The 12,833-nt window shown below is 39.0% G+C and overlaps 1 protein-coding gene and 1 pseudogene across 1 annotated transcript in view; one reads left to right on the top strand and one right to left on the bottom strand.

The window, feature by feature from the left end:
* The first annotated feature begins 1,149 nt into the window (after window positions 1–1,149).
* The window catches only part of KIF11 (kinesin family member 11), a 49,365-nt gene continuing 37,681 nt past the window's right edge, over window positions 1,150–12,833 (top strand). Inside the window, exons 1-7 of the mRNA XM_008696249.2 lie at window positions 1,150–1,464; window positions 7,128–7,260; window positions 7,722–7,819; window positions 7,906–7,984; window positions 9,294–9,479; window positions 9,594–9,718; window positions 12,658–12,748. Of these exons, the coding sequence (XP_008694471.1) occupies window positions 1,388–1,464; window positions 7,128–7,260; window positions 7,722–7,819; window positions 7,906–7,984; window positions 9,294–9,479; window positions 9,594–9,718; window positions 12,658–12,748 (789 nt within the window). The 5' untranslated portion in view covers window positions 1,150–1,387. The remainder of the gene's footprint in view (window positions 1,465–7,127; window positions 7,261–7,721; window positions 7,820–7,905; window positions 7,985–9,293; window positions 9,480–9,593; window positions 9,719–12,657; window positions 12,749–12,833) is intronic.
* LOC121101260 lies at window positions 3,156–4,485 on the bottom strand (annotated as a pseudogene).

Here is a 12,833-nt window from a genome sequence, read left to right as displayed (position 1 = left end):
CAGACAACAGCAGACACCTGGCTTTGCATAATGAAGGTGACCAGCGATCCGAGCCGGATACTGAGAGGTCTCCTTAGGGGAATGCAGAAGGTTAATAAGTGGAGAAACACAAAGGGCGCCTGAGAGTTTTCCATTCCATCCGGCCCTTACTTAAAAATATAAAATGATACCTAGGTTCCTATGGGCTAAGTGTGACCCAGAAGCTCAGCTCCTTGAGCCAACTGGGGCATAGGCCCATGGTTCAGTATTTCCTGGGCCTGGGTCCCATACCCGAAGATGTCCAGTCACCCCAAACAGCGCCAGGACGCTCGCAGTACGTCTACAAAGCCGGAGGTAATCCGGAGGGGGCGGGGCCCAGAGAGCGCTGACTGCTGGGATTTGTAGGCTGACCTCGGCGGGAGTTGGCGCTACCTCCTTGAGATGCCCGCGGGGTTCATCGCCACGTAGAGGGAGCTAAGCGCACTCTGAGCCTGCGTCAGTCGTTCCGGAACAGTTGTCCGAAAAGGCAAGTGCGGTACTGCCTTTTGCTCGGAATCATTCAACGGTGACATCTTCTCATCAATGAAAGGATAAATTCAGAGTTCTAAAAATGACATTTAACATCCCTTTCATCGCGGTTTGGTACTCGTAGTAACCTTATTTCTTAACACTTCCTAGTTACTAAAGGCTATTCTGGACGCAGCCTCCGAGAAAGGGGCTGGCTTTGGACCTCTCTCCTCTGTGCTTCCATAACACTGTCGTACAATTCGCTAATAGTAATTATAATCGTGGGCAGCTTTCCTGACACTACATGTACTAGCCTAAGCTATTTGCCCGCGCTGGATCAGTTCTCACAGAACCCTCTGAGATGGTTGCTATTATTTACATTTTGAAGATAAGGAAATCTTGGTTTTACAGACGTTATGTAACTTGGGCAAGGTCACGTTGAAGAGTCACACTGTTAACTCGTGCATCTCTCCCGTCGGACTACGAGTTCCAGGCGGGTACGGACAGACCAGCTTTTTACTTTCCCGCGGGCCACGCCCCGGGGGCGGGGGCTCTGGTGACGACACCGCGTCCCATGGTGCCTCGCGCGCCCGCGCTGCTATTGGCTTGGCGTCTGGGCTCCTTTTTCAAATTGAGGCGCCGAGTCGTTGCTCGGTTTCCGAGGCTTCGGGCGGAGACGATATTGGTGATTCCGAGGCTCCCGCTACTGCGGGACAGACGCCTCGATCAGTCAGATCCGCTGGTGGGGAGCGGAGACATCGAGCTGCTTGCGTGGCTTCCCCCGGCCGCGCCAGTACCCGGCGGGGGAGGTGGGCACCCGGGCCGCGCCGTCCGCAGGCCCCTCCGCGCCCCACAGCGCCGGAGTCCGCAGCCAGGCCTTGACCTTCGCGCGGGGATCGTCATGGCGTCCCAGCCGAATTCCTCCGCGAAGAAGAAAGAGGAGAAGGGAAAGAACATCCAGGTGGTGGTGAGATGCAGGTAGGGCGAATCCGGCAGGATTGGGAATGCCGGGCTTTGCTGGCTTTGCTGCTGGGCTCCCTCTTGTGCTGTCCGGAGAGAGGAACTTTGTTTTCAATTTCTGCGGGGAGCAAACCTTCCTGTTTCGTAGTTCTCTGCATTCGGTCGATGAAAATGACACCAGATTGCTGTGAGGAGTAAATTAGTGTCTGTTTCAGAAGAAAGGGTATTTGTATCGGAGGTTATAGTTTAAACTGCTGTTCAGAAGGAGAATTTGGTCGCCGGTCTTTAGGGAAAAGTGTGTTCTTTTAAAAAAACTATTGTTGGAAAAGACTTAGGTGGCGCTTTTATATGCCACTCCTTGCAGTTTCTCAGTTTGGAAGTAAGACTGCATACCTACTTTGCAGGTGTTTTAGTACTGATGTTGGCATTACCGTCCTCTCCATCATCTCTAAAAGCATAATCGATCACTTGTTCTCTTTCTTCTAGATGCAATATTTTTAAAATCCCTACCAAACAAGGAAACATCATTGTATTTAAATTTTAAGTGTTAGCTTATAGAGTGAGTTTATGTTTTTAAAAGGAGACAACTTTAGCCAGTATAGCTTTCTGATTATATTGCAAGTTGGTCTTCCTTCGACCAAGGGAGATAGTTTCTTCTGGGTGAGTGGGTGAAAGTGTTCAACTCTGCCCAGATTGATTTCCAAATAACTCCCCAATTTTAAAATTAACCAGTAGAGGAAGAACATACTTGTTATACAAACTGTTCTTAATTATAGATTGATTTATTCAGCTTTTTAGAAACCCTCCACAGTTTACTGGTCTATGTGTGGTTTTGTTTGTCTGTTTTTGTTGCTGTTGTTTTAAAAATTCTACCAACTATCAGCAACTTTTCTGTAAATCCAAAAGTTCTAAAATTTAAAAAAGGGGGAAGGGTTATTTTTAAAATGTGTGAACAAACTTTCTTAAATTATTGCCTCCTCAGCTTTGGTGACTTGAATTGTAGATGTCAAAGATAATAATAGCTAGCTTTCTGAACTAGGTGTCAGAGAGGAAATTTGATGGTAATGTTAAGTTCGACCACTTACTTGTTACACTCCAGGGCTTCTGTTAATAGTTACTGCTTTTGAAGAGTAAAAAAAAAATTAACAGACTGTAATACAAATGCAAATTTTTATTTATTTATTTTTTAACGATTTTATTTTTAAGCAATCTCTACATCCAGTGTGAGGCTCGAATTCACAACCTGGAGATAAGAGTTGCATGCTCTGCCTACTGAGCCAGCCAGACCCCCACAAACGCAAATTTTTAGATTATTTTGATCGTTTAATAAGGCCAGACAATATTACTTTTTCTGGATGGTTTTATTTTCTTTAATTTTCTTTTTTATTGTTAGTTACAAAATATGTCAGACCTATAATAAGTTGTAGAGAACAAAGTAACAAACTTCTGTGTATCCATCACCTGAATTAGGAACAAAACAATCATTACAGTTGGAGCCCCATTGTATCCCTCTCCAGCCCCCTTCCTCTACCCAGGAATAAAACATTATTCATGTTTATTATCCCCATAGATTTTATTTATTTATTTGACAGAGAGAGACAGCCAGTGAGAGAGGGAACACAAGCAGGGGGGTGGGAGAGGAAGAAGCAGGCTCCTAGCAGAGAAGCCTGATGTGGGGCTCGATCCCAGAACCCTGGGATCACTCCCTGATCCCAGAACCCTGGGATCACTCCCTGAGCCGTAGGCAGACGCTTAACGACTACGCCACCCAGGCGCCCCTATCCCCATACATTTCAAGTCTTACCTCAAAAGAGATTTCTTTTACTTCGTCACTAATGAAAAGTGCTTAGGTTGTGTCTAGTTATTTACAATAATTTTTGTATAAAGAGATGTCTTTCTTTTCATGCTTTCTTTTCTTTTTCAAATATCTTTCCTAGGGCAAATATGTCCTTAAGCTTTAGAAAATAAACAATTTATGAGGCCCTTGGGGTTGTCAAACCCATTCTGTAAAGGTCTCACGTAGTCAGTATTTTAAAGTTTTTTAGGCTTTGCAAACCACATGTAATCTCTGTTACATATTCTCTGATTTTTTTTTTTAGTTTTACATTTTTAATTGGCACAGTTTATTGTAACCTAAAAGGTCAGCAAGATTTCAAGAGAGAGATAACTTTATTACTTTGTTACAATGAATACAATCTTTATGATGTTCTTTACTTGTATTATAACTATATGAAGAGAATTTTTTATTCTACCTATACACAGTTCAAGAGAAGGATATATATAACTGGAATTGAGGAACTGATAGTTTTTATAGAGAGAAGTTTTTATAAGGAAATAGGCTTTGATACATGTATATACAAAGACACGCGTATGCAAAACATTCCTCCCACTTGTATAAGTGTAAGCATAAGTCCTATTAAGAACATAATATAAAGGTTTTAGGATGTAAGTTAATCTTAGCATTTTAATCTAGACGAGTGCTTTAGCAATTTAGACCTGAACTTTTATAAATCATTCATATATTTAAAAGCATATAATTGTGTTTTAAAAAAGGCCTAGACAAGCTTTCCTTAAACAGTGACCCAATGTGATGCTATAGTTACCAAACGGAAAACAAGACTGTTGATTCTGCATTAAATCAGCAAAGGATGTTTTCGAGAAAGGACAACTTGGAAAAGGAAGACTTCAGAGTTCATTATTCCAAGTTCAGAGCATTTTAAGTTATTCGCAGTGGTTCCCAAATAAGCTGAAGGTAGATCTCTTTAAGGAGCTGCTTGTAATTTGCTTTGTTGGGAAGAGACACAGAACTGTTTCACTATTCCACTATAAGATGATGCAAGTTTTTTTATCCTTGAGAAGATTTTCTGAAGTTGGTATCCCTGTCAGCAAAGAGTCACTCCTGGCATGCTCCTCACAGTAGAACATGAGGTCTGATGATGCCATTGAAACCTTTGTTCTTTTATGGAGGCCTCTGGTCTCAACTGCTGCACAGTTCTTGCCTGGGCTATGTTTGTTGGTGCTTGCTGTTTTGCTGGACATCTTTTACCTGAAATCAGTAAGACTGTGTGTTCCATTGTTTTCATGTTTAAGTGGTAGAATGAATGTGCCAAAAAACTGCTACCATTGCAGAATCTGATTTTTTTTAAACAATCCTTTAAAATTGTAAAAATCATTCTAGGTCTCTGGTAAGACAAGGGCCAGATTTGGCCCACAGATTGAAGGTTATAGACCCCTCACATGGTCTAGCTACTGGCTATCTTTATTACACCCTACTTAACTCCCCTGCCCTCCCCAAACCCCCACCACCCCCTCATCTACCAGGCTCTACCTTGGGGCCTTTGCAATTTTACTCTGCCTAGAAAGCTTTCCCACCAAAATAGCTACATGACTGGCTCACTCACTTTTTAGATTCTGCTTAAATATCATTAAATATCAGAGAAGAGAAGCCTGCCCTGACCACCCTAAAATAGTAATAGCAACTGACCATTATCCCCCATCATCAATTCCAATCCCACTTAGTCTGTTTTATTTGCTTTGATTTCTAATTTATCAACACCCGATATACCTATTTATAACACTAGAATAAAAGCTCCCTGAGAATAGGAACTTGGGTGTTTTGGGTTTTTTGAAACTTGGTCTTGTTCACTGGTATACCCTCAGTTCCTAGACAAATGTCTATCACATAATAAGTACTTGGTGAATACTTATGGAACGAATGAATGAATGTAATGTAACTGTAGTGAGGCCAACAAACTGATGGGTTTATTAACGTAATTAGCAGGAACCATACAATTTCTAATTAGAGAAGTTTGGTTAGGAATATAGTGGCTTGGCAGTACTTTTCATTATAGTACAAATAGTTATTAAAGCTCTTCAGTGTGAGTTTTGATAACTTTTAGAAATGTGTGGTCTGTGTGAATATCTACTACTTGGTTGTGACATCTTGGGTGGTATTCGTTTGGTTAACGTCATCACACATCCAGGCAAAGAGATTAGTTGAGAGATGCTAAGAATGATAGACTAACTGAAAAAGCTTTAACCACATGAGAGCAATTCATTCTACTTGATATTCTTGGCGTATCTCAGTATAAGTTGGTTTTGACTTAGGTTTGTTGAACTTTTAATAATATTGCATGTCCTGGTTTATGTTCATTGTGTAGGTTTCACTACATTTGACAATCGATAGCATTATTATATAATACCTGGAAGTTGGTGAGTTAAATTTCCCAGGATCACAAATTTTGTTTTCTGACTGTCAAAAATATACTAGGGATGGGGCATGCCAGAGGATGTTCTATCATTTTTAAAATAAATAGCCACTTGGTTTGTCTAATGATGAGGAGAAAGATAATTTCCTATTTGCCATTTCCTTTCATAATATGTGATACTGAATGGGAAAAATGAACTCAGGTCAAGAGTACATCTCTCTCTTTGGCCCAGATATGTGTTAAGTATATACATATCTGAATGATGCCACTGTGTGGACTATGGTTCTTTTCAGCTCTTCCATCATTCCTCTTAGGATGACATTTATTAAGCTATGTAGTTTAACAGATACCAGGATGCCTGCTATGTGCCAAGCACAGTAGGAGCCATTGGGAAACTGTAAACTAAATAGAATTTCTTTTCTTTTCTTTTCCTCTCTTTTCTTTGAGAGAGAGGGGGCACGTGTGTGAGTGAGTAGGGGGTTGGGGAGACAGAGGGAGAGGGAGAGAGAATCCCAAGCAGGCTCCACACCCAGCGCAGAGCTGGCACAGGGCTCAATCCCATAACCCTGAGATCATGACCTGAGCAGAAATCAAGAGTTGGACGCTCAACCCACTGAGCCACCCAGGCGCCCCTAAGCAGGATTTCTTTTCCTACGTTGTGAGGTTGGTGCTATTACTTAGCCCCGTTTTTCAAATGGGGAAGTATGCACAGAGGGCTACATTGTCCAAGCAGACTTGATCAAGAGTCCTCACTCTACTGAAAGCCCAAGAAGGAATTTAGCTTAGAAGATTAATTCCTTTGGGAGTCTCTCCCATCACCCATGCTTCCTCCACCCCTCCCTGTCCCAATCAATTAAATTTTTGCTATATATTCCTATAGCACCCTTTACATACCCTTTCTAAACATTACTTCTCTTATCATCATTTGTTTTATGTTGCTATTCCCCACTAAGACAAACCGAGTTAACACATATGAAGCATTTTGAGTAGTGAGTACCTGGCACATGGTAAATACTCAGTGTATTTGTCATTATTTTTATCTATTTTTTATCTTGTGCCAGGTTAGTACTAACTGACAGGTTAGTATTTTGAACACAAATTTGGCATGTTCTTTCTATTACATCATAACCTAACTTTCTCAGACTCTAGGAATAGTGGAAATAGAATTCTGAAAAATAAGTTTTGTATTTTTTTACAAGTTAATTGTGTTAGCATCTACTCCAAGAAGCTGTCAGAATTGTCATGTTTTACATGTCTTTGAAAGTAAAAAAAAAACCCTATTTTTTATTTCTGGGAGTTGAAACTAAAAATTCTGCTGTTTGCTTTAGCAGTATCATTTAGTCCCCCATTTATCCTTGTCACCAATAGTGTTGTCAAAAAACTTCACTTTGTTATTGTCTAAGGTATTAATGACAATGTCATCTGTAATATAACTAAGAGTTTTTAAATAACTTTGTACATTTCTTTTTATAGACCATTTAATTTGGCAGAACGAAAAGCTAATGCCCATTCTGTAGTAGAATGTGATCATGTACGAAAAGAAGTTAGTGTACGAACTGGAGGATTGGCCGACAAGAGTTCAAGGAAAACATATACTTTTGATATGGTACCTATTTCTTTCTTTTCTTTTTTTTCTTCTTCTTTTTTTTTTTTTTTGGTTTTATTTATCTGTTAGAGAGCATGTGCAGGAGTGGGGTGGGAGCAGAGAGAGAGTAACAAGCAGACTTGTGCTGAGTGCAGAGCCCAACATGGGGCTTGATCTCACCAACCCAAGATCACCACCTAAGCCAAAATCAATGCCCAACCTGCTGAGCCACCCAGGTGCCCCTGGTCCCTATTTCTTAAAATGCTGCTACTCCTTTATTAGTTACTATGTAAAGTTATTCTCATATACATATTTCCTCTAGGTTCTAGTGTACAATTCCAAGTTTCAATTGACTCTTTGAGTTGTCAAATGGTTTCTATTGGGTTGAATGAGTTAATATATTAAAAACAAAATTCTTAAAGTAATTTTGAAGTATTTTTTAACTGAAGAATTGCTTTGATTTTTTTTTTTTTTTTGGATAGGTTTTTGGAGCTTCTACTAAACAAATTGATGTTTACCGAAGTGTTGTTTGTCCAATTCTGGATGAAGTTATTATGGGTTATAATTGCACTATTTTTGCGTGAGTAAAACACTGTTTTTCAAATTGTGAAAAAGTTTAAATGCATGTATTTGTTTTCTATTTACCACTTTTGTTAATTTTGACAGATATGGCCAAACTGGCACTGGAAAAACCTTTACAATGGAAGGTGAGAGGTCACCTAATGAAGAGTACACTTGGGAGGAGGTATTTATTGTTTATAATAGATTTCTGTTTCTAAAGTGGCTGAAATATAACTGAATAAAAAACTTGGTTGAAAACTGCTTTCTTGAAATAGAGAAGATCAGTATACCCATGTCAAACATGATGGTAGGATAAACTACTATTTTAGTAAAATTAAAGTGTATGGTATGGTTCCTGTTTAAGAAACGTAGTGTCTTTAGGAGAGAAAGGACCAATACATATGGCACGGTTAAGTGATAAGAGAGGGGTCTGTTTGGGACAGAGTAGTTGGAGCAGGATATTGTGGAAAAGTGGCATGTGAGTACGGCTTGAAAGGGAAGGCTTTGCAGTGTGGGAGTGAGTGTCATAAAGTTAACATAGCCAGGGGCAGCATGGTATTTCATCAACAATGACCTTGAGTATTTAAGAAATTAAGAGTATGTTGTTGGATAGTATAGAAAGCACATAGTACGTTTTACAAAGATTTTCATCTAGTGTGTTTAAGTGAGTTTAATGACTAAGTTAATTTTCCAAATTGTTAACATTTAAGTTGATCCTTTTTTCTAGCAGTTACATAGTTGAGGCATTAATAACTTTAAGCATGGATAATAAACTTATGGCATTGTAACCATAGGAAATAAGGAATAGGCTTAAAGGACAGTTTCAAAATTTAGAAATTCATAATAATTTTATTACAGATGCTTAGATATTTGAGAAACAACTGTGTTTAAGTTAGAATTAGGCAATATACTGTTAGATGGGCCACTTTTCTGTTAACATGGTAGTATTATTAATGTTCTCATGAGACAAGTTAGAAAGAATTATTAAACTTGGCTTTCTAAGTAGGTTAGTTCAGTTGGTTTCTATGTAATACTCAGGCATGAAGTGGCTGATGGATAGGACAGACTTGTGGAAGATACAAAGAAAAATAATTACTGATGAATAAACTCTTATAAATGATTTGGCTTCTCTAATATTCGGTTAGTTTTTTCTTGTTTTGAAGATTTTATTTATTTTAGAGAGGGAGAAGAGAGCATATGAGTGCATGTGAGTGGAGGGAGGAGCAGAGGGGGAGGGAGAGGAAGGAGGAAAGAACCTCAAGCAGACCCCGTGATAAGTGCGGAGCCCAACTCAGGGCTTGATCCCATGACCCAGAGGGCGTGACCAGAGCTGAAACCAAGAGTTCGATGCCTAACCAACTGAGCCACCCAGGCGCCCTTGACATATCTGTGTTTAAATATATCATAAAGGAGTTCCTTGTTATATGTGTTTTAACTGCCATGGTAACTGGCATTCTTCCTTTATTTTAGTCCTTTTAATATTATAATTTCAGGATCCCTTGGCTGGTATAATTCCACGTACTCTTCATCAAATTTTTGAGAAACTTACTGATAATGGTACTGAATTTTCAGTCAAAGTGTCTCTGTTGGAAATCTATAATGAAGAACTTTTTGATCTCCTTAATCCATCTTCTGATGTTTCTGAGAGACTACAGATGTTTGATGATCCCCGTAATAAGGTAACTCAGTCTTTGAGAGTGAAATGTCTCTGGATTTTAATGTGTGATGCTTTGAGAAATCGGTATATATATGCTTTTTACCAGTCTAATGGATGATCTTTTGTATTTGGTCAGAGGGGGGTGATAATTAAAGGTTTAGAAGAAATTACAGTACACAACAAGGATGAAGTCTATCAGATTTTGGAAAAGGGGGCAGCAAAACGGACAACTGCGGCAACTCTGATGAATGCATACTCCAGGTAAGAAAGCTAGTGTCCTTACCCTCCCACTCCATTTTCTTTTTAAAGTGGGAAGTCAAATTGGGGCAGGTCAAAGAATGTGAGTCGCATACCTAGATTGTAAGTATGCTTCATTTCATGGTTTAGTAACTGGCTTGAGATTTAGAAGCAAGCACTAGTATTGGAAGAATGCTGAAAGGAGAACAAAGACAAGTCGAATTCGAGCAGAAGTATTAAACTTTTTAAAGTAGATTATTTTTTCTCAAATGAAATCGTACACAGAAGCTTAGATTAGGGGCGCCTGGGTGGCGCAGTCCTTAAGTGTCTGTCTTCAGCTCAGGACGTGATCCCGGCATTCCGGGATCGAGCCCCACATTAGGCTCCTCCGCTGGGAGCCTGCTTCTTCCTCTCCCACTCCCCCTGCTTGTGTTCTCTCTCTCACTGGCTGTCTGTCTCTGTCAAATAAATAAATAAAATCTTTAAAAAAAAAAAAAAGCCTAGATTAATACGTGCCTGTTGTAGTTGATTTGAGGGTGGGATGCTTGGAGGCTTACCTCCTCAGCCCCATGAAGGTTTTCCCTGAGCACTTTTTTGGGGCCCCCATGGATACCTAGAACAAAGTTTGAAAGCCCATGGTTTAAGAATTAGAAGAAAGTCAAATGGCTTCATTTAAATTTTTTCCCCAGCGTTATTGCAGTATGATTGACAAAAATTACATATATTTAGGTTGTACATTATTTAAACTTTTTCAGATGACTTTGTTTAATATGGGAAGACATGGTCACTAACACTGGCTTTCCAGGGTAGAAAGGGGCATGTTTGATAGCACCCTGTATAGAATGAATCCCAAATTGTAGAAAAGCAGTTTACTAAGTCAGGTGATTTTTTTCTCTGCTCGTCTTTAAAGGGCATCAGAGTGTAATGAAGAAAGTATTCAGAGTGTAATGAAAAGAGCTATGGATTGGGAGTTAGATATTTGTGTTTAGTTCTAGTTCTGCAGTTAACCAAATATGTGACTTCGGGTAAATAAGTGAACTTATCTGAATATCAGTTTCCCTGACCTATAAAATAATTATTAGAAATAGATCTCAGGGGGTGCCTGGGTGGCTCAGTCGTTAAGCATCTTCCTTTGGCTCAGGTCATGATCCCAGGGTCCTGGGATGGTGCTCTGCATCAGGCTCCCTGATCAGCAGGAAGCCTGCTTCTCCCTCTCCCACTCCCCCTCCTTGTGTTCCCTCTCTCGCTGTGTCTCTCTCTGTAAGGTAAATGAATAAAATCTTTAAAAAAGAAAAGAAAAGAAAAGTAATAGATCTCAGGGTGCCTGGCTGGCTCAGTCAGAAGAGCATGTGACTCTTGATCTCGGCATCATGAATTTGAGTCCCACAATGGGTGTAAGAGATTACTTAAATAAATAAAACCTAAAAAAAAAAAAAAAAAAGAATTAGCTCTCTTATTTCTTTGCTCTCTTATAACTGGAAATTTCTGCAACTCTATAAAAAATTGTGTATGCATTTAAAGAAAGAAGAAAAATAACGTAATGTGAAAATAATGAAAGTCATGGAATTATGGGTGATTTTATGATTTTAATTAAATTTTCCTATAATAGCTTTCCATTTAAAAAATTATATAGAATTTGGAGGAATGAGTTTAAGACTGGGTAATATTTCTTTTCTCTAAATACCTTCCTTTTAAAGAAATTCCTGCTTTTTCATAAATTTGTATAATTTAAGACCCTTAAGATTTTATTTATTTGAGAGAGAGAGAGTTTGCATGCGGGCATGACGGGGGAGGGGGCCGGTATATGGAGGGGCAGAGGGAGAAGCAGACTCCCTGCTGAGTAAGGAGCCCAACTCTGGACTTAATTGATCTCAGGACTCTGGGATCATGACCTAAACTGAAGGCAGACGCTTAACTGACTGGGCCACCCAGGGCCCTCTTGGACTCATGTTTTTATATGTAGACTTGAGTAAAGGTCTATGAATGTATGTGGAAAAGTGAAGGAAAACATTCAATTTTCCGAAATCAGAGTTGAGTTCTACGCTTAATTGCATTAATTCCATAATCTTGGATTAGGAATGGGTAAATACTAGTAGAAAAATATAAAATGTATATTGAATTCAGGTTTATAGTTTCTTTATATTTTTCCTGTGCCCTTCTCCTTTTCTGTAATTTTAAGTAATAAATAAAATGTGATTCTTATTGTAAAACTTTCCAAGTAACACGAGAAGTACAAATAAAATTAAAAATTACCATATTCCTCACTACCCATCACTGACATTAACAAACAGTGTTGTTCACCTAATGTCATTGATACAGGAATAAAAGAGGTCTTTGGTTGTCTATATAATTTTTGTATCCCTCAGATAAAAGCTGAATGTCAGTACATAGAATAAGGTAGACATTGGAACACTTTACGGTCTAGTGGTAATTATCTGGTAGTATTTCTGTAATCATTGCTATTTACTATTTGCCTTTCAAGAGAGGGTATTAACTATTTCTGATGAATTCTCAAAGCGAAACAATATATTTTACAACAGTTGACACTGAAGGCAAGTAATCTGATGGTTTCTGTGGTACTGTTTAAATTTATAGTAATGACCTATTTCAAGAGATTCTTATAAATAGGAAGATTGATTGCAAGCCTTCTCTTCTGACATACCAGGCAGCCGTCCCAACCCAACCCCACAGCCAGCTTTTAGAGGTCTGAGAATTCTAGTTCCTAAGTCTTTTAGGTAGTTTCTTATTGGGGTCCCCTCTGTAGGCAGCAGGTACAAGGAAGCAAAAACCTAAGTATTGTTCTGTCTACCCTTTGTCTTCCAAAATCTTATTAATGTCTCCTCTCTGATACTATCTTTCTCTACCTTGTGGATTTTTATCTTTCTTTGCTCTTTTTAATATTTTATGGAAAGCAAATAATGTTTTACATTGTAATGACTAGGCAACCTGATCTTGTTTTCTAGTCGTTCCCACTCAGTTTTCTCTGTTACAATACATATGAAAGAAACTACAATTGATGGAGAGGAGCTTGTTAAAATTGGAAAGTTGAACTTGGTAAGTATCTACCTTAATAATACTGTTTCACTCTCTTTTTTTCCTCTAGCTTTATTGAGGTATAATGGACAAATAAAATTACATA

The sequence above is a fragment of the Ursus maritimus genome, unplaced genomic scaffold, assembly GCF_017311325.1.
Source record: "Ursus maritimus isolate PB19 unplaced genomic scaffold, ASM1731132v1 scaffold_7, whole genome shotgun sequence".
NCBI classification, from domain to species: Eukaryota; Metazoa; Chordata; class Mammalia; order Carnivora; family Ursidae; genus Ursus; species Ursus maritimus.
Note: the sequence above shows the minus strand (reverse complement) of the source record. Positions and strands in the feature narration are given on the sequence as shown.